This window comes from Myotis nattereri (assembly GCF_964212035.1).
Source record: "Myotis nattereri genome assembly, chromosome: 4".
NCBI lineage: Eukaryota > Metazoa > Chordata > Mammalia > Chiroptera > Vespertilionidae > Myotis > Myotis nattereri.
Window position 1 is genome coordinate 33,391,387 of NC_138079.1, and position 25,338 is coordinate 33,416,724.

Consider the following 25,338-nt stretch of genomic DNA (forward strand, 5'->3'; position numbering starts at 1 on the left):
TATACCACGCCACCCCCATTATGTTTACGTGGCTTGGAAAACAAACAAACAAAACACCACACACAAAAATTCTAACACCTCCTTAGGGTGCTAGCTTCCTAGCTACCTCTGGCTCTCCCTAGCTGTGTCCTCTCCATATCCCCCTATGAGATGAGACTGACCAGGAACCTTGATTAGTTCTTCATTAGGCTGTTCTACACATAATTAGTTCCCCTGTGGCAAACCTCTTTATTTGTCCCCTCCAAATAAGCCATTCACAGCAGTCAGCATTCTCAGAACACTGGCACCAAATGCCCACGTCCCCTCTCTTGCTGCTGAAGAACCTTAGGCTGTGCGTGGTAAGGGTTGACTTAAATGGTCCCGGAACTCACTCCCACCTTCTCTCAGACAGGCATTTTGGGCCAACTCCATAGCCCCTGGGTCACCGATGTCCCATAAAGGAGAAGAGGGTCCCCCTGAGTGGCCAGGGAGACCTGCTTGCTCAAGTCTCTATTGGGAAACTCTCAGAGCTGGGGATCTGGAGACTCTGAAAAAGCAAAGCCAAAAAATTTTCTAATTAAAACGGGGTGGGATGAGGACCAATGCGACTGATGGCCTCAGTGCATTCTGCCCTGCTGGCTTCCTGACCCCCCTCCTCGGAGGAAAAGCAAAAACACCACCTCAATAGAACTCAGGGAAACAAGGCTTTCCTCTTGGGTTACCCAGACATCTTCCTTTTGAAGCAAAAGCCTCCCTCCCTCCTAGGTTTGGGCTTCGGTAATCTTTGGCCCTCAGGCAGCCTCAGCTAGTGAGGCCTCAAGCCCACACTAGTTGATTTGAAATCCCTGTTTAGGTCCCAGCATGTGACAACGTGCTCCACTCTGATGACACGTTTGGTTTCTAATAATAGAGCAGATGAAGTAATATTGCAATTGATGTTCCCGGGGATTTGATTGGATAAGTGCATAAACTGTGGAGGGGGAAGAGGGTTGTGTGGACGGATCACATTCGTATTCCGGCCCTATCAATGTGCGGGGCCGAGAAGGACGTCAGCGGGCCTGTTCCCTGCGTCCGCCAGTCCCGCCACAGATTCACTTGGGATCCTCAAACAGATGAGCCGGTGGAGACGAGGGATCAAGGCGGCCGGTTAGAGCCAATTGCCTGCTTCAGGGACTGCCAGCCCTTCCAGGCCTAGCAACAGGGGAGGGAGGGGCAAGAGGAACCCAGCTTCTCTGCGGGAAGACACTGAAGCCAGAGCGACACCCCCCCCCCACCCACCCTCCCCACCTTGCAGCACAAGCTTTGAAAAGCTGCTCCCGCATCTGAATGGAAACTCAGCACCGCCGGGAGGCGCGTTCCTTCTCGCCCAGCCGTGCATCCTATGCCGAGGGGAAGGTGGTGCGAGCCAGCGCCCAGCTCCCGGGACGGGGCCAGCAATGCTGCTGAGCAGAACTTGACTGAGCCTCTTCCTCGCTGCTAGTGGAAGCGATGCTGCAGGGCACAGCCAGCGCTCCCCCGGCTCTCCTTCAGGCTGAAGGTTACCCACCCGCGCAGCCAGCCCCAGCCCTGTGAGCGCCGCGCTTCGGTCCTCGCTCCGGCTGCTCGGCGCAGGGCAACGACTGGGCCGCCCGCGCAGGGGCGCACTGCACCAGAGGCTTCGGCTTGGTGGATGTGTATGCATGAGTTCTGCACCGAATGGGCGCAAAAAGCGCCCCAGCCGGTCCACCCGCTCCTCGATCTTTCAGATCAGCAAGCCCCAGCTGCAGAGCGGGGAGTGGGAACGCAGGGGCAGCGGCTCCGAGAGCGCCAGCAAAACCCAGCGAACCCTGGACGACTGCAAGATGGTAGGTGAAAACTGCGCTTTATTTTTTTTTTTTAGAAGAGATGGGGGAATCGTGTCTGTGTGTGTTAATCGTTTGCTTGAGTACCAGCCACTCCCCCACCCTCAGGCCTCCATGCCGATCACGTGCACATGCACTATTTTTAAATCTGAAGTCCCCTAGATCCGGGGTGACACCCAGGTGGTGATGGCCCCTCCAAGAAGTGCCAGGGCAAGAGTCTTGAGGTCATGCCTCTTCCCCTCCGAGAGTGGTGGAAGTGAAGACGCTGTGAAAGGGCTTGCTCCCCAGGGAGGGAAAGGACAGGGCGGTGGAGGGGCTGCTTTGTGGGGAGACAGCGAACAAACCCAAACGGAGTGCCCGGGGGCCTTGCCGAGGGGCCAGGAGGGGACGAACGGTCCCGTCAGAGGCTGTGCCCCGTTTTCCCATCAGGCTCTGGAGCCTGGGCAGTTCACTGGTCCCGCAGGAGGTGGATGGTGTGCCTCTTACCACCGCTCTGGCCTTTATCAACTTCAACTTCATACCCTTGCTGTAATCCACGGAGCATTCTGGAGGAGAGCGCCCAGCCTCGCAGTCTAACAGGCTGAGAGTGGCAATGGCAGTGCTCAACTATGCTACCTTCAGAAACGGAGTCTGAATGGGCGGGGGCCAACAGGTCCGGAAGCAGAGCCTCCACCACCGGACTTCCCCATAAAAAAATAAACACTTGCCCAAGACAAAGAGAATGTACCATCTTTGTGTTTTAATCTTTAAATAATTTGTAGGCTTTTAAACCAGAAAGATTGGGCAGTATGTGTGTGTGTGTGGGTGGGGGGAGGTTGGGGGGCTAGGGGGGGAGGCTCCAGGGTCAGTGAAACCCATTTATGTACACCAAAATAGGAAATTTTCTGATAAGTGTTTCTTGAAAGAAACTCACTTCTTTTCCAGCTTGTCCAAGAGTTCAACACGCAAGTGGCCCTGTACCGAGAGTTGGTCATTTCTATCGGGGACGTCTCTGTCAGTTGCCCCTCACTCCGGGCGGAAATGCACAAGACAAGAACCAAAGGCTGTGAAATGGCCCGTCAGGCGCACCAAAAACTTGCTGCCATCTCAGGGTAGGAGACTTGGCATTATGTGGTAATTCATATAGAGGATGCATGCACATTGGCATACTTATGGTGGCCAAGGGCTCAGAGATGAACTCTGCAAATTTGGGGTTTTAGCTAATCACCCTGAGATCGGGATTCTCTAAACGAGCTATAGTCCAAATAATAATCAAAGGAAGTATAATCATCAAGATTATTTTGTCATCTGTTGCTAAACATCTGCACAAAGACCTGTGCAGTAGAGAAAATCTTTGCTAAGTCCCAGGTACGCTAAACTATTTATACCATGACATAAATTCCTATGATACCATTTAAAATAAAATCCCTAAAATAAAGTCGTGGATCTGATTTACTCTCTTCACTGTAGAATACAAAAGGAAAGGTAATTTATGCCTTTGGTGGCATTGTAATTGACATATAGCATTATATTAGTTTCAGGTATATAACAATGATTTGATATTAGTATACACTGTGAAATCATTACTACAATAAGTCGACTTTAACACTGTCACCATACAAAGTTAATTTTTTTTCTTGTGATGAGAATGTTTAAGATTTACTCTAACTTTCAAATATGCAATACAATGTTATTAATTATGGTTGTCATACTGTACATCTGAAAGGGAAGTTTTAACATAAGAAAACTTTTTGAAGATTGGGATAATTCACAAATCTAACTAAACCTAAGTTGCTTATGCCCCCCAATTATTTTCACGTATTTGTATCACATTTTTGGATTCCCACGCTTATTTTAGGTGATAATATAGTGAGTAAAAACTCTTTTGGGACTCTATCCACTTCTTCCTGATCTCTCAACATGGGGCAAATAGTGATGGATTTTATTAACAGTTCCTATTTCCACATAAGGAAATATAGAAAGGAAAGAATTTTTATACAAATATATTAATTGTTTGGTTCAGCTTGGATATAGCCTTTTATCTGTTTATCTGTGTGGATGTGGCTTTATCAGAATACACATGCAAATTAGATCACTTGATAATGTTGCAGAATGATCACTTATAGGAATTATATCTAATTTTCCTTGAAAGAATCATTCTTTGCCATTTTTAATGCCAATATTGTGCATAGTGACTATGATTGAGATATAAAGATCAGAAAGCCATATGTCGCCTCTCTTAATTACTAGTTTGCATTTGATACATTTAAAAACAAGCATTTTCTATCATGAAAATAGATAGAAAATCCATTACATGAATAATAGAGTATACCAATCTACTTGAAGTGAAAGAAATAAAATGTTACAAACCTGTTTTATTCAGTAAAAGTATAGAGAAGCCTTCTCCTTTTCTGTTTTAACTGTTATACTGTACTTAGCAGGAAGTGAATCTGGGAGTGAATCGAGACAGTGGGAGGAAATTAAGTGTCTCAGAAATTGGGGAAAGAAATGCAACTGTGATACATACCAGACAAGAATGGTTTTCCCTCATTTTTAATCGATAGAGAACTAATGATTCAGAAGTAAAAACAGGTTTAGAACAGATCTTTTTATACTCAGGGCTAAGGAGTAGCATCTTTGTAAACTTTTTGCCCAAGAGTGTATCATGGGGTTATATCAGGATTCCTTTTAGTTGGAACTCAAATTGATAACATGTTCTCATCAGAGAAGGTGGACTGGTTCAATTTAGTTTATTTTGTTATATATGAAATTCAGGTTCTCCTAAGGTTTAGAAAAGGAAGATCCTGAAACGAATGGCTAAAAGTGGCGTTTTGAGGATTTGAGATGGATTTTATTTACTCAGGTTTGTAGCCCTTTGCTCCTTGCTTACATGTTATCTGAGGGTTGATGTTACAGGGGCAGTTTTATAAGAATATGCTGTTCTTAGAGCCTTACCAAGGTCAGGCCAACTCTATAAAATATTCTAAAAAATTTGAAATGTTTTTCTCCTTAAAATAATAATTAAATACAGTTTAACCTTCTTTTTAAAAAATGACAGCAATCTAATTGAAGGAAATCCCTTTAGCTCCTCACCATCTGGGCTCCTTTAATGAAGGAAGTAATTCCCTGAGTGAATTCCATTCCTCATGCTGCTAGTTATGTGGGCTCTCATTTCAAACCTGGAAGGGGGCTATAGGATTCATTTTATATTAATTTTATGGAGCAGGTTGGGTAAGTAAAGCAAAGGTTTTTGGGTAACTGTAGAGAGGAAGTCTGGATTTTTTGAGAGCCCATTATTTGCCGGCACACCCCAGCTAACTCATGGAGGGATTATTATCTTTATCCTACACATCGGTCTCAAAGAGGTTAAGGAACTTGCCTAATGGCCACATGCCTAAGAAGTGGCACACCTTTGCTCCAGCCCTACGTTTGCATGCTTCTGAAATCCACTCTTTCCTCTACATAATGCTGCCGTTCAAAAAAGTGGTAAAAAGGAACGAAGCGCTGAGACATGCTAATATATGGATGAACCTCAGAAAGAAATGTATGCTAAATGAAAGAAGCCAGTCACAAAATACCACATATTATATGATTCCATTTATATGAGGCACTCAGGGAAAGCAAATCTGTCAGAAACAGAAGTAGATTAGTGGTTGCCTAGGGCTGGGGGTGGGAACAGGGAGTGACTGCAAATGAGCTTGAGGGATCTTTTGGGGATGGAAATGTTCCAAATTGAATGATGGTAATGATTATGCAACTGTGTATTTACTAAAAATCACTAAATTGCACGCTTAAATACATGAATTTTAAGGTATGTAAAGTATACCTTAATGTGTGTTTTTTTAAAGATGTGATCACCATCACCACGATTAACATTTGCCTTTCCTTGGCTTTATTCTTCGCTACATATGTAGTTTTTAGTGAAAGGTATATGAGCTATGAGGGATGGGGGAAAAGAAAAGTTGGCTCTCCAAGCATTCATCAAGATGCCGGCCTGAGAGCTAACATCTAAGCACCAATGTTTGCTCTGTGTAGGATTACAAGTGAGGGAAAGGAGTACATGAATTCACTCATTTCTTACCAACAAAGACCAATCCCTTCCTGTCTATCACCTGATTTGGGCCAGAGGAGAGAGACAAGATTGAAGGAGGACAGGGGGAAAAAAAAAAAAAAAAAAGCATGAAGCAAGATAAATAGAAAGAGAGAAAAAAAGCAATGCATTTGATTTAAACAAACTACAAATGCTTCATCCCTCTTATTCCTGACCAATTGAAAACCCCTAGGACTGGTGACCGTGAAAGAAGAAAACTCAGATTGTATTTCTCACTAACTGGCATGAGTATGAAAACCATTTGAACACACACAATTGAAACACTTCTTCACAGACCCATTACAAGTATCAAGTCCCCAGGTTACCCACGCTTGTATTTGTGTCTAGATCTGCAGAAGTTTGGGTATTTGTGTCTAGATCTGTCAGAAGCCTTTTCTTTCAAAGGCATCTGACGTTTTCTGGACTGAGGCATCCAGGTGAATCAGAAGTCTCCTCTGACTGGCTTGATTTACTGCAATTATTGTACCTTTGCAAAGCTGATCCTCTCCCAGGTACTAAAGCTAAGAGAGGGGCCTTCACAATTAATTGGCAAAAATGATCCCACACTCTTTTAGCAGCAGAATCCCCCCTTCAGTCGTAACGTGGAAAGCCAGAATTATAAGGCCAAAGTGATGCTGCACTGCTGTGTGAGTGAGTGTGTGTGTGAGTATATGTGTATTAGTGCCTGTCTTGGCCCTGTCTCCTTGGACTTCCTTCCCCAAATGACTTCTGAGACACCTTCAAAGAATCCCTGGGGCTCCATGGCACAGAGAGAACTAATTTAGCACCATTACCTTGTTTTATATTTGAGGAGTCAGATTTAGAGGAATGAAGTGACTTTAGAGGCAATGTGGTCAAGTAGACATGAGGATTTTGCAGTCAGGCAGACCTGGGCAACATAATATCTTTTGTGACCTTGATGGAATTTTCCTCAACTCTAAATCTCACTTCTCTCTCTGTAAACCAGGTGTCATGCTCACTCATGTGGTTGAGAGGATTAAGGGAGCCGGTATGCGGTGCCCAACCTGTCCATGGCACTCCGCCAGTCCCAGGCTGCTCTGAGACTGGAACCCAGGTCTCTCACTCCCCGCTCTAGTGCCTGTTCCATCAACCACATCACTTCCTGAGAAGGAAGAGAGAGGAGCACAGCGCACCAGCCAGGAGTGACCTGGAGGAGCCAATCTCCTCCAGCAAACCCAAGCGCTTGTGCTATGGCTGGTGAGCTGGTGGCTTGGATTCCTTTTCCTGCACTGCTTCTGTGATGGCTACTGCACTGTACTTTCTCCACTGCCTTCTGCTTGTGTCTGCTGATGAGAGTGAACAGTGAAGCTGAAGTCTGATAATGTGAGAGGCAGTACATTGTGTGATGGGAAAGAGCACTGACCCTAAACCAGAGCAGACCTGGTTAAAATTAGGGACCTAGACCTACTGATATGCAAGTTGCTTCACAGGGTGGTCATTGGTAACCTGGTACCTTGGCTAAGTGCATAGACTTCAGAGCTAACCTGCTGGTGGTCACATGTTAGCTGCACCATTTACAAATAGTGTGATCGTGGACAAAGATATTGTTTCTCCTTGCCTCAGTTTTCTAGTCAGCAAAATGGGCTTAATACGTAACAGGACCAAAGCGTATGATATTATGATGATTAAATTAACATCCATCAAGCACTAAAAGACAGTAAATGCTATTATTAAGCGTCAGTGTAATTACGAATACGATTTAAAATTTAAGTGGTCAAGATGCATTTATATAAAAGTATATTTATCCATCAAATATTTTTCAAATAAATACTTGTATTTGTGTCTAGATCTGCAGAAGTTTGGGCATTTGTGTCAGAATAAATTTTTGCTTACCTTAGTTTCTTACATTGTCTTCTGACAAATTTTCCAAGTTGATATTTTCCAGATGGTTATCAAAAGGCCTCTTCTTTAAAATCTTAAAAACAATACGGAGATGTGAGGGTTCAAAAGTACTTAAGTTTAGAAATATTTTCTTTGTATAAATTGGCCTAGAGGCTTCATAAATCATATAATATTTATAAAATCTACTCACCTCCTTCTAGTATGGCTGCGTGACAGTGGACACGTCTGTTAAGCTTTATACATCTCAGTGAGAGGGTTGAACTTGAATGACTTGTGAGTCTTGTGGCTCCAGCGTTCTAAGTTAATTCATGTAGAATCACATTTGTTTACAGAACAGAGCTATGAAAACATGAGCACTATGGAGGAAGTTTGAAGACTGCCTGCCAGAAATAATTTGTCAAGCTGTGAACATAGTATGATCACAGAAAGCATCTTAATTTCCTAATGGCTTTCTGGAACAATAGAACGAATATCCTAGAGACCCAGGCCCACAAATTTCAGGTTTTTTCCCTCCAGCAGTTATTTTCCTGGCCGGCCATGCCTATGTCCCCCTACTTTTCAACATCTCTCTTCTCATTCTTCCTTCTGTTTTATTTATTGGAGGGGGTCTGTTTTAGTTTTATTGGATTCCTACTTGACTTTTCTGCTCTATTTTTTCCAGGCCCACTTCTAGCTGGTTCTTGTCCATTCCCTATTCTGTTTCCTGGGAAGTTAGGAGGCGGGAAAAGGAGAATAGAGCGCTGGCCAGTCAGTAATGCTCCCTTTCGACACGTGGGCTGAGACAGCGGCCGGCGTGTGGGCTGGTGGAGTACGCAGAAGTGCTTGGTGCCATGGAGGCAGCTCGCTCAGCTTTCCTTGCTCCACATGCTGGAGGAGGCCTGGGGTGTTAGTAACAGAGGCCTGGCTGGCAGGCATGCCAAGCCACCCACTCTGTCCTTTAGCTCCCCTTCCTATTACAGGTGTTTTTGCTTTCAAATGTTTAACTCTCATTGATCAAACAGTGAAAGGTGAGTTACATCTGCACCAGCAGAACATGCTGACCATCAGCCATAATGCTGGGAGACAATTCTGTATCAGATTGCCAGAGCTGCAGTCACAGAATATCACAAACTGGGCTTACCCAGCAGAAATGTCTGGTACCTCAGTTCTGGAGGCTAAAGGTCCAAGACCAAGGTGTGGGCAGGGCTGGCTCCTTCTGAGGGCTGGAAGGAAGAATCTGTTCCTCTTCTGTGTGTGTGTGTGTGTGTGTGTGTGTGTGTCCAAATTTTCTCTTTTTATATGGACACCAGTTATATTGGATTAGAGGCCCACCCTACTGTAGCAGGACCCAATGCTACCTTAGCTTATTACACCTACAATGACCTATTTCCAAATAAGGTCACAGTATGAGGTACTGGGGGTTAGGACTTTAACATATGAATTCGGGGCAGGGAAGGCAGACATAATTCAACCTGTAACAAATTCACGTCTGCAGTAGAATGCACACTTTGGCCTGTTTTGCCCAATGGGGATGGAGCTTTGCCCAGATCTACCTACATACGCTCTCAACACCTTCACACAAAAACTCCCAGTGCCCAGTGTTTTCTCGTTTGCGAGACCGCAGCTCGTATCGGGGGTGGGGGTCGTGACCCTGGAATAGAAGGCTTTCTGTGTGAAATGGATGTGCTCACAAAGGTGCTAAATCCCCATTATGGTTAGCACTTTGCTCTCACCAATGTAATTACTGGTTTCTGAAGGTGGAGCCAAGATCCTGCCACAGAAGAGAAGGTGTGGGGAGTGAGAGAGGCACCTGACAGCCCACATTGAGGGCTTCACCTTCTCAGGTGTTTGTGGGAGAGCTGAGCAGGTCGTGGTCACCTGGGGGTGCTGCTACTGCTACTTAAGGACCATAAGCACACTCTGGAGCCAGCGACAAAGCACAGACTCGCCGTTAAAGCGGAGTGCTATTATTAGCAACGAAACTGAATGTGACAGGGAATCCAGACAAGCGCTCTCTCGTTGCTTGTTGAAGTTTAGCCTTTTCATGTTTTAATAATCTAATGGCTTTCACCTTGTTAGAGCCTTCTTGATAGATTTCCAATTACAGGGAAAATTAGATTCTAAACCAAACTTTAGGAAAATTTGTCACTTTGCTATTTATACTGTGAAGTCCAAGAGGGCAAGGCTGTGTTCATTCGCATTGGCACCTGGGTGTCAAGCTCGGTGAGGATGTGTCTTGTTCGTTCATTCGGGGGACTTAGTATTTTAGTCTATTCTTCAAAGAAACTGTGTCTTTGACATAGACTTTAGTAAGAACTGAGAAATTAGATTAGGTTACAGTTTATGACATTTCTACTGCATTTGACTGGTTTTTTTCTGGTTTGTAACTATAGAGTCATTATGTTCATTTTTAAACAATGGAGGGCTTGAGGAGCTCCCTTCAGATGGATTTCTGAGGCATGGGAGCTCATTATTACAACAAATCGGGGGGCAGTGTGTACTACAGAATTACTCATGAAGTAATTATGTCTCATTGAGGTTAGCTGACAAAATATTTCCCTCACCTCTGTCTGCTGGGTGGTGTTATACTGAATAATTAAATAACCATTTTCCATTGAGATTACCTTTTCAATCCATTCTGTAAACTTTTAGCCCTTAAATGTTTAGTTGTGCCTCATCCAAAAGGATAGCCGCATAAATCGTAGCTCCAGAGCAGTAACTGTACCCCCAGTTATTTCCTCTGCTCTACAAACATGACTTAAAATAAAAATAAAAAAAACTCATGGAAAATATTTAATTGCTTGTCTAAATGCATATATATGTAAACAAATGCTAAAATTGGTGAACAGACTCTTGTTGGGATAAAGTGTCTGAGCCTTTAACTAGAAGAGCTGATTTAGCAAATAAAGCCTTTCCATCTAATGGGAAACTCTAGACACCACCAGGTTAGCAAAAATCAGCTTAACATTTGCAGCTGTAGATATATGGTGAACTAGTTTAACTGAGTTGGAGTGAAGGAGGGAAATACACTAACAGGAAGAAGCCAAACCCCTAGCACATTCTTAAGTTCCCCTCCCCCCACTCCGTCAGTTACAAAGTCCTGTAGTGTTTTATCTTTTTTAGTGTCTAATGTCTCTCTCCTTCATTCCCATTTCTCTGGTCACGTTCCTAGTTCAGAATCCTGTCCCCTCAGGCCATCAACTATTGTAGTGCCTCCCAGTTGGTCTCTTTAGTGTCATTCTCTCACCTCTTCTTTTCCATTGATTCACTAGATCCAAACTAAACCTTAAATTCTTCTCTGATCTCATCACTTATTTGCTTTAAAACGTCCAAAGATTCCCATTGTCTAAAGCAATGTTTCTTCAAGTGTGATCCCTGGGTTGCTTGTCTCAGAATCACCTGGGGCACCCTCAGACAAAGAAATGAAATCTCGGAGGAGTGAGGCCTGGAAATCCAAATTTTTAACAAGCAACACTCCATCCCCCAGGAGGTTCCTGAACATGCTAAAGATGAGGCCTGTTGGCCTGAAGCAGTGATTCTCAACCTGAGCCGCACACTAGAGTCACTAGGGAAGCTTTAAATAATTGCTGATGCCTGAACTCCATCCCTAGAGTTTCTGATTTAAATGATCTGGGATGCACCCTGGGTATCGGGGTATTTTTAAAGCTCCCCAGTGAGCATCTTCATCAAAATGGATTATATTGGGCTTCATTTAACTAAAACTTCAAAAGAGCAGTTGCTCAAAGGCACCAGGGTTATCCTCTCACAGCAGAGCAGCCCTGGAATGGGCAATGCAGAAGTTGTCTATCCTCTTTCTGTTGCCCATTCTTCGTTTTCCCCCATCCATCTCACTTTAGGATACAAGATGCTACAGGAGCCCCATCCATCAGCCCAAGTTCCAGACTAGAAGAAAAGTGAAGCGCAAAGGCCCCACTTCCCAGCGAGGTCAGCCCTCTTGCTGCAGCCCCAAACAAACCTTCCTCCCAAGCTGTGTGGCAGGGCGCCCCTACCCACAGAGAGACTGGGAAACGCATTCATTGTCGTTGCCGAAGGAGGACTTTATAACTAAGGAAAAGGGAGAGGATGGGTACTGAGAAACTACTAACACAGCCTGTCACAGCCCCCAACCTGTATTCCTGGACTTACCTTTTACCATTGAACTTGTAAATTCTTTACCTACTCAAACTGTCTGCGTTTTATTCCTCAAGTGTGTGTAACAGGATGGCCCTACCCTATTAGTCTACAACATCTATGGTTTCTCTCTGTAAAGGCATACTCTTTAGCTATTCAAAGCAATAATTTACTCTCCTTAATGTCAAGGTTGTACTTGCCATCTCATCATAGTCCACCATGCTCCCCACACAGAAAACCATAACAGAGGGTAGGGTCTCAAATGGAATAAGATTGTACTGCTTTTAAATGGACTCGCGAAAAAGATAAGTGGTTTAGAAAAGCATGTGGGAGAGCAGGAAGTTAGGGAAGATGCCTTTGAAAGGGTTCGAATAGAATTTTCAGAAGGCCGGATGTGAAATGGGAGAGGGCCTGCAAGGATATAAGGAGTGGCACTCAAGAAATCAATTTTAGAAAATCTACCTGAGATTGACAGGGACTCTCTAACCCATAATTCCATAAATTATAAACCTATTCAACATCTATGACAGTATTTCTATGGGGAAATATATTCATTTCCAACTCTGGAAGTCATCTCCTTTTCTGGGAACCTATTCGCAGAACACTCTTCTAGGTGCTAGAAATACAACAGTTCTGAACAAAATAGGCAAGGCTCCTGCACTGATGGTGTAGGACAGTGATGGCGAACCTTTTGAGCTCGGCGTGTCAGCATTTTGAAAACCCTAACTTAACTCTGGTGCCGTGTCACATATAGAAATTTTTGATATTTGCAACCATAGTAAAACAAAGATTTATATTTTTGATATTTATTTTATATATTTAAATGCCATTTAACAAAGAAAAATCAACCAAAAAAATGAGTTCGCGTGTCACCTCTGACACGCATGTCATAGGTTCATCATCACTGGTGTAGGAGGATTGAAAAAATTGCTATCGTCTGAATATTTTGTGTCCCCACCAAATTCATATGTAGAAACCCTAATGCCCAATATGATAATATTGGGAGGTGCGGCCTTTGGGAAGTGCTTAAACCCTGAGGGTGGAGCCCTCATGAATGGGATTAGTGCCCTTATATAAGGGCCTCCAGAGGGCTCTCTGGCCCCTTCCACCATGTGAGGAAGCAGCAAGAAGGCACCACCTATGAGCCACAAAGAGGGTCCTCACCAAACACAACCATGCTGGTGCCTGATCTTAGATTGCCCAGACTCTGGCTGTGAGCAATCCATTTCCATAATTTACAAGCCACCCACCCAGTGTATGGCATTTTGTTGTAATGCTCAAATGGACTAAGACAAAAAGAAACAAGCCAGAGAGAGAATGTTTCAAATAGTGATAAATGCAGTGAAGACAATTAAAAATAGGATGATATTATTAAAGAATGATGGATGCAGGGCAGGAAGTTATTTTCAGATAGAGTATTCCGAAAGGCCCCTCTGAGAAAGTGACATTCTAACTTGATGATCTGGGAGGGAAGCATTTCAGGCACAGGGACTAGCAGGTGTAAAAATCCTAGGATGAACCAACCCTGCCATGTCTGGGGAAAAGAGAAAGACTGGATTACCAGTTTGGAATCATCTTCATCTGCAAGTAACACAGGCCAGATTTTGGTGACTTAATTAAACACATAAGGGTTTATTTTTCTCACATATTTAAAAACCCAGTGTAGGGGACAGCAAGCATTGGTTCATGATTCAAGGATATCAGGACTGAGATTTCTATAGTGCTCCCTGCCTTTTCCTCAAGGCCCCAAGAAATTGTGTCCCTGTGCAAGGCAAGTAGGAAAGACAGAGAGCAAAAGGCAAAGATGTAGCCAATTAAGCGTGCCCCCTTTTAAAAGGGCTTTCTCAGAAGGCATATTTCCATAAACATCTAGTTGGCCAGGGCAGTCATGTGGCTGTGCTGGCTACAGGTTATTTGATCTGATTTACATACATCTCTCTCCAAATTTGCTGTCCAGGGAGAACAAAAATACTTTCGTCTGTAAGCCAAAGTGATGCTTCCTGAGGCATCCTTCGCAAGCCGGGGGAGACAATCAGGGTAGGGCGCTTGGATGTGAGAAGTGGGGAAAAGGGTGCTGGAATGGAGAGAAAGAAGTGCCAGGAGATCCCTCAGCACCTCCCTCTCCTTTCTGCCCATCTCCGTGTTAGTTTGTAGCTCACTCATATATCCATTTAACATTGAACCACCCATTATGGGCCAGACTGCATGCTAGGCTTTGGAAGTATAAAGATAAATAAAACACAGCCCCTGCCCTTGGGGACCATATCACCTAGAATCTGTGTAAGGACAGACCTATAAATAAATCATTGCAAAACAGTGTGGTCCGTGTGGTTATAGAGATACACAGATGATAGCGTAGAGGCATAAAGGAGGCAGCCATCAGCTCCGCTTGAGTGGGTGTAGCTAGGAAAGACACTTCATAAAGGGCATACCGCCGCTTAGACTGGCTCTGAAGAGCAAGTAGCAGTGTCCTTTCTCTTATATTTGTGTGGCCCTAGGCTTCCTACAGTGAGTAAACCTCAGGGGACACTATTTGTCTGTCTTGAACCAAGGGAAACAGAAATAGGAGTTCAAATGTGTAGAGAAGCAACTCATGTGCTGTACCCTTTGAACCTATGACTCCACAAGTAAATGAGTTCATCTGAAATATTCACTTAGAATCCAGTGGGATAATGTGTTCCCAACGTGCCCCTGTCCTTCTTGGAGGGGCCCCAGGATTGACCAACGTGCCCCCCTTCCCTTCCACTGCCATGGGCTGTTATTTCCACTCAGAGTCTCTCCTCCCCTGGACATACTGCAGGACAAGGGTCTCTTTAGCCGGCAAATAGCTGATTTGAGGGTTTTAAGTTTCCTCAGTTCGAAAGGAAAGAAAGGGAAATAACACAGGATGGCCCCACTGAAGCCGCCCCAGAGAATGTGAACTGATCCTGGCTCTGCATTCCAAACACCTCAAGCACTTCTCTCTGGGCCCCGAAACTTTCAGACTTTCTTCCTCCATATGCCTACTCAAGTTGCTCCATCCTTGACACCTCCTCGTGTGTTTGTCTGAGCCAAGACTAGAACTGACCACGTTGGGTTAGACATGGCCTCAGGTCTCGGGAGACTGAATTCTGGGTCTCAACACCGACCTGCTTCTCCCCAGGAGAGGACATTTGCAGGGACACTGTCCTCCCAGGGCCACTCCAGGACACCAGTGAGTACTGGGGTGAAAAAAAAATGGAGAGAAGGGTGAGGAGTGATACTAAGTGTTGGAGGGGCTCAAAGGAAAGACAGCTTCCCACTAGGGAGAGGGGGACATTCAAGAAAGTTGCATTGAGGCTGGATGAAAAGAAAGCTTCAGAGGAAATGAGACTGGGAAGAGATTCCCAGACCGATCTCAAAACACCATTTGTTCATATACCCAAAACCCTTGTTAGTAAATCCATAGGAACTCCTGTTCCTCAGCAAATGGAGTTTGAAATCATACCAGGATTCATCTAAATTGCCCCCCTCGTGGGATTTTCAGTCTTTGGCCAAAATTATGGCATGTTAGAGCTTCAGGCTCAGAGTTTTAGACTCTTATTCCCTTTAGTGGGACTAATTTTGAAGCAGTCCAATTTGGCTTAGAATTCTTATTTCCATTCTTGCCATCTACTCACTGAGCTGAGGAATTATGTAAAGTGTTTTGTTTTGTTTTTTTTCAGTATCAAGAAACAGATAATTTCTGATTTTTCATCTTTTAATATCATTCCATCACTGTGGAAATGCCTTATTTGTCTTAGAATTAAAGAATAAACCATTCCCCCTCACCTGCACCCAAATATTTCTGAAGATGAAATACATTTTCAGCTACCACATCTGTTCAGACTGAGTGTGGCTTTAAATTATTTCTCTAAAATTTAGTATTAGGTTATTATTGTACAGGCACCAGTGTAGCTCTGATGTGGAAATGTGAAATGAGTTCAGATATCTATTTAGGTGTAATCTTTGCAAAAGAAATATCATCAGTATTCATTCTGGGAAAATCGTGCTTCATACTTCAATATTCCAAAGGCATTCTCCCACTTCTGAGAAGGCAATTCTGTGGGATGTGAGGGGGAAAGAGGCAGGAAAGGAGGATGAATCAGCTGGAAAGGAAAAAAGAAATTGGAGAAGGAGGAACTAATTTGTTCTTTGGGAACTATGTTGATTAAGGAGTCAGTACTTCCAAAGGAATGAGTTGAAGGGGAAATAAAGGAGAATGAAGCCGTGGGGTTCATGGTTGGAGGCAATATGTAATTCAAGGCCTCCAAATTCAGGTCCACTGGGGCCCAGGTAGGCGATGTCAAAACAGTGAAGAGGCCCAGGTTGGGCCATGGTGAGCTGGAGAGCACACACCTGCAGATACGAAGCAGGCAGCTGCCACGCAGGTTGCTGTTTACCAGGTGGAAATGTGGGCCAAATGTGCCATATTTTTGCTTTCTTTTTTTCTTCTTAAAGGAATCCATGAATTCATGCGTGTGTGTGAAATATCACAATTTTTAAATGTTGACTGATAGAAAATATTTGCCAACCACAAGGGGACCCCAGCCATTAGTGTCTGCCTTTTTAATGATCATCTGCTTGCTTGTGCTGGATGCTTGCAGATTGTTAGATGTGCACAATAAGAAAAATGCCAGGATGTCTCATCATTTCTGTTTGTATTAGTATCTTTGACCTGTATTACCTTCTTAATTTCTTTGTTGCTTTCAGAATGGCACAGAGAGTGTTAAAATGTCATCACCTGTCACTCATTTTAAAAAAAGAAACACCTACCAAATACAGAAAAAGAGGGGAAATATATTCTGACCTTGAATTGTCAGTTAATTAAGGCAAACATATTTAATGAGCTTTATGAATATATTAAACATTTCTGGAATTAAAACTAAGGCTAGAAATTCCTTCCCAGTATTCGGTGTGTCCCTAGTCCAAACTCAAGATTCAGTGTAGCCCAGTGGATCATCCATTTTTCTCTTGCCCTTCCCCCTGCCTCCCCCTCCCTCCCTCCAACAATTGGAATAATAGCTACTAGGACCCATATGCCTTCCCAGGTGGTCTCATGATGACCCTCATGCTCCCTACCATGGCAAGGATTCCTTGGGCCTATAACTTTAGAGCTAATGGGGGTATTGTATACAATTCCTTGACTTCCCAGAGCCTTAGAAACTCCCAAGAGGTATGCTTACCTTAAACTGAATAAATAGAACTCACTATCACTATGGATAACTAGTGCTTTACAGGATGCAAAGTACAAATATCATGTCACTGAATCCTTTCTATACCATTATGAGCTGGGAATTATTTCCCCCGTTTTATAAATGAGGAAACTGAAGTTCTGAGAGGCGAAGTATCTTGACTTTGGCCACATAGCCTGGAAGGGACTAAATTGGAACGAGAAGCTAGGTCTTCTGGTTCCAGGCCACAGCCAGCCCTGTCCACTGCCCCACAGGGACCACTCTCCCCCATCCTCTGTTATTTGCCTTTAAGGAATTTCTGTAGAACCAGAGCAGACACCATGCAGATGGACAAGCATCTCCTCTGCTTGTATTCCCTCCTTTACCATCAGTGCATGTTCTGATGCAGACCTGAGGCTCCAGATCACAGGAGGGACAGCAGGGAGTTCCCAGGAGCAAATCCCCCAGAAGGAAGAAGGAATCAGCACTTTGCTGTAATGTCTACGGGACTGGTGTTCTGGGTATAGCAAGGCCCCTAAACTCTTCCCAGCCCAGGCCCTGGGATGGAACCTGTGTGCATGCACTAAAAACGGAATCACTCAATGCTAGAGCTTTGCAGTCCAATTAACTTTGCTTCCAGATGCTTCTCTAAATAAATGGAAGGCAGAGCAAGCTGTCCTTTTCTAATTCTCAGCCTCTGACCTGGAGAAGTGGCGGGTAAGCTCTGTGTTCCCAGCCTCAGGGTACAATTTCCAGCTCCACTGTACCAGGAAGGGGAAATGACAGGATGGCCAAGTTCTAGTCTGACTGGCACCTCTGTGGCTCAGGCCAGCTTACTGTGGCAGTGAGCAACAAGGGACTGTTTAGATACCTACCAGTGTATTGCATAAAGACAGCCCCAGGGTTCTTGGAGATACCTGGGGAGGCTGGCTGCCACCAAGCGGGTGGGGGCTCAGGGCTGAGAGCTGAGGGCTCATGCCAAAGGGCTGTGTAGCTGTGAGTTCAGGTGGTGAGAGGCTCAAGCTGTAGCACCTCATCTGCCCCAGCTCTTCCCCTGGGCCAGTTCTAAAGCAAACATTCGGAACTCTCAATCTGACGGTTACAGTCGAATAAGAAATTTTATTTCAACTTTCAAGAAAAATACCCCATGAAAATTGGCTAAGATGTCACCAGAGTAACATACATGGATGCCGTTAGCACAAGAAAGAATAGTTGTCGGATGGTTCGAGTTCCCTCTTTAACTCATAGTAGTGATGCTAATAGGATCCTAGGAGACCTCTCTGTGTGGTCTTGATTCCAGAAGCCATGGTGCAGAGCAGTGATCCTAACCCTGCGGCACATTTGAACCCTAGAGGAGCTTTGGGAAATACTGATACTCAGCTCCCCTCCAGGTCCATTAAATCAGAATGTCTGTGTTGAGGCCTAGACATGATTTTTAAAAAATCTCTGTCAGTGATTTAAGACCCTGCAGTAGGGGTTGAGAACCACTGGTGTAGAAGAAAGAGGCCCACACTGGTAATCAGTTTAAAGTTTTAGCCAGGCTTTCAACTGGGTCATTTTGATCAATTCTCTTCACTACTCTGAGCTGTAGTTTTCACATAATTTCTAAGTATTCTGTAAGCTGCAATGGTGTATGTACAGTACAGCATCACTTGCAACAGTGAAAGATAAGAAATGTTCTATTTATCCAAATGGGGTTAAACAGATAACAATATACCCGGGTGCTAGAATACTATGCACACATTTAAAATGACATTAAGTGGGGGGAAAAGCAGATTATAAAACACTTTTACAGTATGACTCCATTTTTTAAAACCAAATGAAGATTACATAACTAGATATAATTGCAAGAATGTACACCAAAATCTTTACAGTTTTTCCTTTCTGAATAAGTGACTTTCATTTTCTTCTTTTTACAGATCTGTTTTCTATATCCTCAGTACCACCTAAATAACGTGTACTAAATATTAAGGGGGAAAAGTCGACTCACACGTCAAGCCTTGACTATCTAGAAAATCTCAAATATAATTATCCTTGTGTATGCAGAGTTCTAGGTCTTCTCTTCCTTTACCTGCAAAAGCCTGATGCTTTGCTTTTCCTCTAGGTTACCTACAAAATGCGCTACCCTTAGACTTGTTCTTCTTCCTGATTTGGAACTACCGTTCTAAAATATATATATGAAAGTATTTCTCCTGAAGCATTTGTTCTGGGTCCTGGTGGGGCTGCCCCATTTCACTGGTGAGAATAATTAGAGAGGAAACAGAAGTGCGAGGGTCAGGAGGACAGAGAGCCAGGAGAGAAGGCTTTTGATCCGTTTTTCTTCCCCAGAGCATTCTGTCATATTTTTGCCTGGTGTGGTGATGGTGATGAAGATAAAATGAGAGGCAGCAGTGAAAAGACGTAGCACACATTTAGGCACACATTTAGGAACAAATGTTGGTTCCTTTGTGCATGCCTCTGAAGGGAATAACTTAGCTACTTACCGAATGTGGGACCTCAGAGCGTTCTCATCCCCAGCAAGCTTCAGTTTCCACTCCTGAAAAGTAAGGATAATAATAGTGTTAACCTCACTGGATTGCTGTGATGTGATGTAGGTAAAGCATTAAGCAAACATCAAATACATCCATGATGAATACATTCAGTTGTTATTATTACGCCTTATTCAAGTATTCCTTAACCAAAATACCTCACAATATTGATAAGACTTTCATTGTAATCCAGAAAAGGAGAATTGTTAAAGCTTATGGCTTTAACAGTTTGGGGTAGGAATAATAAAAAAAGATTGGAAGATTATATTTTGATTAGAAATGTATTTTTTGTCATCTCAGTCCTAAAAAAGAAGAGTATTATTTCAAGTGTTGAATCCTCTGTGGTTTGACACCAAGAATAGAGTATTTCATTTCAGAAAGAATGCCTTAGAGAGATGATGAGCCACTGATAAAGGCGGTTACACTAGAAAATGACTTTGAGTTTAAGGCAAGTATTTTTCTGTTATAAAAGTGATTAGAACTTTAAAAACATTTTCAAAGCAACACAGAATATGCACATAATACAATGAATGTATCTTGACTTTTCTTGTCAAGGTTAAGATTCAAAAGAACCAGGACTAGGTAGAGAAATGTGTGTGTGTGTGTGTGTGTGTGTGTGTGGTGATGGGGGGCACTTTATCAATTCACAAGCTTTGTTGATATGGAGTATGAGAACAACATTGATCAGTGGTCCCCAATTTGTGATGCCCATTGGAATCACCCGGGGAGCTTCAGAAAGTACTAGTGCCTTGGTCCTGCTCTTGGAGACTCTGATTGATGTGATAAGGGTGTGGCCTGGGCACCAGAATTTATTAACTATGCTAGGTGATTCAGCTGCATAGACAAAGGATCCACCTGAGCAAATGTGCCCCACCCTGGGCCTCCCTTCCTCTTTGCTCAAAGGGATGTTCCCAGGGTGTGGCAATGAAGAGTAGCCCCCACATGGGACTCTCTTTCCTTCTCCCCCTTTTTCCTGCCCTCTGAAGAGCTACACCAACTACCCCCAGAAATTTATGTTACATCATCTAAGACCAATGACCAGATGTCAGACTTAGCCCTTGCTGTGCCAGCCCGATGCCACCTCCCCTTGTCTGCATCTCCACCTCAGTTTCCACAGCCTTCCTCCAGTGGTGCCTGCGTCACATGACCAGAAAACTTCCATTTACGTCCACTAAGAGCTTCCTTGGGTAGGACCTCACTTTATACTAAATGACGTCGGTAAACCAGAAAAACATGTTTTAACCACTAATTTTAGTTAGAAGCCAAAGTTCTTTGATGGTGGCCTCAAAGGACCTGGTGATCAATAAGCAAATGAGCTGTGGTTTGAGCTCTGCTCATTGTGTGTGTGTGTGTGTGTGTGTGTGTAAGAGAAACAGGTTCTGAATGGAGAACAAGGAAGTTATCTACTCATCTTTTCAACATAGTTTAAGTTTTCTACTGCTTACATTGGAATAAGGTATTTTTTAAAACTAGAATTTGAAGTCACCTCCCATGCTATATCCAAAAAAGAAAAACAGGAGATATACTATAACAAATGTGGATTATGTGCAAAATGAGATTACACAGAGGAGATTTTGTTGGCCTGGAATAATAAAAATAGATTTAAGATTTAAAAGTATCTTCATGATGAAAAATAATCTCATATTGTCCATAAAACATATGTACCTCTGTGATATTTTTATTCGTGTGCTGTAAGTGAAGAAATGGAGGTTCGTAGAGATTAACTCTCTTGGCCAATGTCACACAATCAGTAAATGGTAGGGTCAGTATTTGATTCAAAGGCCACTAGACTTGCACTGTGCCAGGACTGAAAGAATACAAATAGTGTCTGCAGATAGCTTAACTTTATTAGATAAATAAATTTATCTTCATTTTATTCATTATTGCCAGGAATAGGCTTATCTCTGTTACTGATCAGTAATTGAGGAGATGTACTAGTATTAATTACATTGGGGGTTTTTTTTTGTTCTTGTTTTTGTAAGCAAGAGTAGCTAGCTCTAAATATTTTAAACAAATAGGAGGAGTTATTGGAAGGTTCTGGGGGGGAGGGGCAGATCGTACAATCAAATGGGGAAATTTGAGGGAGGGCTTAGAAAACTGACATGAACCAAGAAGACCATATAGACTGCATAGCAGAAATAGGCTAGCTTAGACCTTAGCCAATGCTGATGGACACTGCTGCCCAAACCAGTCCTAGCCATCCCTTCCTCTTAGATCACACCCTGCAGCTTCAAGCGCTGGTAGGATTGCCCAGTTGGTCCCTAAGCATCCTGTCTGCAGGCAGGGGAGAGAGGCTCTCTTCCCTTCACCTTCCAGAGTGGAAAGCAGGACACTGTGACTCCTCAGTGCCACCGATGTGGGGACTGTCCCAACAGAGAGAAGGGTTGAATATGGGCTGGCCAAAGAAATGACAAATGTCCCCTACAGAACAGCACTAGTTTTAAAAAATCTCTCTTTTTTTTGCAGTCTTAGAAAATCTTATAAGGGAGGTTTCTAAGGAAAATCACAAGCTACTGTAAAAACAAGAATATCTTTATTCTTTTAACTTTAAAAATCTGTTTAATCACTCAAAGTCATTGGCGACATCAGACAATTTGCACATAGAGTAAACTTGTGCAGCTGGGGAGTTTGTTAGGCAGTCTGTGGGGGCATACTCCCTCTGGTTAGCTTTCTAACCCAGCTGCAGTGCATGCAGAAGTCCCCGTGCAGTAGGGTTAGAGCGGCTCTCAGCCAGAGTCTGGAAATACCCTCCTAGCTCGGCCCTTAACTCAGCTGACATTTATAACACACTTTTCTATGTACCAAGCACTGAGGTTTTTTGGTACCTGGTTCTGGGAATACAAAGATAAAACATTCATAGGTCCTGGAAGCAAATCTAGTTTATGCATGTGTGTGTTGGGTGTGTCCTTGCATGTATGATTTTGAATGTGTGTAGGTTGCAATGCAAGAATTACAGAGAACCCAATTTTCAAATCACCTAGGGCAGTGGTCGGCAAACCCATTAGTCAACAGAGCCAAATATCAACAGTACAACGATTGAAATTTCTCTTGAGAGCCAAATTTTTTAAACTTAAACTATATAGGTAGGTACATTGTTATTAACTTAATTAGGGTACTCCTAAGGCTTAGGAAGAGCCACACTCAAGGGGCCAAAGAGCCGCATGTGGCTCGAGAGCCGCGGTTTGCCGACCACGGACCTAGGGGATTTTGGTAGTTTATAGAATCCCTTTATCAATAACACTGAGTACCAGAGAGACTAATATGTTGAGGCAGCATTAAATTTTTTCATCATCTTTAAAGTTCACCTCCTGCTCCATTTTTTTATGTCCTCTTTGCTATATGCATACACACACAACTAAAAAATAAAAACTCCTTATTGGTAGGTAAGTACTATTTTTAGAGAAAAATCTCAGGTCTTGAAAGATTTTGTTTCATAAATATTTCCGGCATGCTTACTGTCTTTCAAAAAAATAAAGAGGAGAGAACTCACAAAAGACACATTTACTTAAAGTCAGGCTAATTCAGGTGATAAAACCTGAGCCAGAGCCATTTATAGAAGAGCCGAACAATGACTTAATGTTATCATTGTTTAAATCTTTTTCTAGACAACGCAAACACCACCACAATTTGTTGTAATATCCTCTTTCCTGAAGTTGTACCGGGCTTGTATCCGCTCAGTGTCTGTTTTCATAAACCAAAACAGAAGGAGCTGCCCAGAACAATGAGGCTTCATCTGCAAAAGCTTTATAAAGATGGGCTTTAGAAAGAGCCTTTACTCTCAGGAGAAATTGTGTAAATACCTCTTCAAGTGTCAAAATATTAACCCTTTGTTTCTGGAAGTTAAATGATGGAGCATCAATGTTTGCTTTTCTAGGCATTTAGAAGGCCATTTCCATTTAAAAACAATACGTCTAGTGATCTAGTCTCCCACTTCACAGAGAAAATGAAAGCATCAGTCTGCTCAAATACCTCTGTGAAGAATGAAAGTTTCTCCAAGTTCCTCATCCCTGGGGGCCTCCTCTTACCTTCAGTCCCCATCAGATCTTCTCTGGGGAGCCTGGAGCTCTCCAGGTCCCCACACCCCCTTGCCAGGCCATTCTGCTCTGGCAAGAGTGGGGAGCAGGGGGCCTTGTCTGCTGTTGGGTCAGCCCGTGCTGCAGCCTGAATCACTGATGTTACCAGTCTGCTCCCTTCAGCACTGCTCTTGCTTCTTGAGACTCTGGAACTTCCTCAGAGCTTCATTGCCTACACAGGCTGATTGAAATCTGGTCTGCCTCCCTCGTGCCTTCACTTCCCAGAGCACTGCTAACTTAAACCTCTGTTACCAGGTCATCTTCCCTGCTGACCAGCCAGCCCCTGCCTGGCTGCCCAGAGAACTCTTCCATAGTGGTATACGGTCCACGTGATAACCATACCACTTTCCTGATTGGGCCCACATGTAGCCTCTTGGTTTCTGTTCTCTTGAGTGGAACATCCCCCCACATACTCCCTCCACACACCTACATTCAATTCTCTTCTCATTGCTCTGAAACCTCATCAACCTTTTGTTGCTTTAGAGAGGCTGATGTGGATGATGATACTGAAACTCAGCCAGGATGAATAGGCCTTTCTATCACCGGTTGTACTAATGAACGAGAAGCTATGGAAACCTCTAATACTAGGTTCTAAAGCAATGGCTCTATTGTCCAGATTTCATGGACTTTGGAAAGCATATTTCATGAGGTCCACGAATATCCCCTAGAACAGGTGTTCTCAACTGTGGCTGCATATTAGAAATACCTGGGAAGCATTTACAGCTTGTGATGCTCAGGCCAGAGCCCACATCAATTACATCAGCACCCCTGGAGTGGACCCACGCTCCCCAGGTGATTCCAAAATTAAGAACCACTGCCTTTGCCCCGCTAGCATGGCTCAGTGGTTGAGTGTCGACCTATGAACCAGGAGACTGTGGTTCAATTCCCACTCAGGGCACATGCCCAGGTTGCAGGCTCAATCCCCAGTGTGGGGCGTGCAGGAGGCAGCCAATCAATGATTCTCTCTCTCTCCCTCACCCTTCCTAAAAAATAAAAGAAAATAAAAGAACCACTGCCCTGGAAAATGGCAGGATTGGAAATTAAACATAAAGATCAACACCTGATATGTTTTCTTCCCTATGAACTTGATTACCTAGAGGAGACCTGGATTTAAGAACAATTTCACACACATTCAAAGCTTTATGCTTCTTTGTACTTAGACACATTGAAGTAACACTGTATTATCAGTAAAGGTTGGAGGTTACTTCAGTCTTTTTTCCTCATGGCTATTTCTGAGCTACAGTTACTCTTTCAACAAAGATTTATGGAGCACCAGCTATGTACCAGATACAGGGTACCCCAGAAACTAAAGCAGGTGTGACATGCCCTCATGGAATTTATATTTTTAGAAAACATATATGATAACATAAACAAGATAATTACAAAAGTGGTATGTGTACAAAGACAATAATGTATGAAAGGGTAATGTGACAGCAAGTATGTCCCATCCAGGGGCAGGGAAAGGGCAGCTATCTAAGGAAGTCTTTAGATTAGGTGTCCAAAGACATCGTTTCTGAGGGGTGAAATATGAGATATTTGAGTTATAACCAGAATGGTTAAAGGAGCTGGTCATGTGAAGATCTGGGGCAGAGCATTTCAGGCAGAAGGGGAGCAAGTGCCAAGGCCCTGAGGCAGGAACAGAGTTGGCGAGTTCCAAAACCTGCCAGATCGTAGTGCGGTGAGAGGGTGGGGGAGCAGGACAAG

At 43.5% G+C, this 25,338-nt stretch overlaps 1 protein-coding gene across 1 annotated transcript in view; it reads left to right on the forward strand.

Annotated features, from left to right (window-relative positions):
• The first annotated feature begins 953 nt into the window (after positions 1-953).
• RGS7BP (regulator of G protein signaling 7 binding protein) overlaps positions 954-25,338 on the forward strand; it is a 94,079-nt gene continuing 69,694 nt past the window's right edge. The window contains exons 1-2 of the mRNA XM_081089110.1: positions 954-1,823; positions 2,745-2,911. Of these exons, the coding sequence (XP_080945236.1) occupies positions 1,659-1,823; positions 2,745-2,911 (332 nt within the window). The 5' untranslated portion in view covers positions 954-1,658. The remainder of the gene's footprint in view (positions 1,824-2,744; positions 2,912-25,338) is intronic.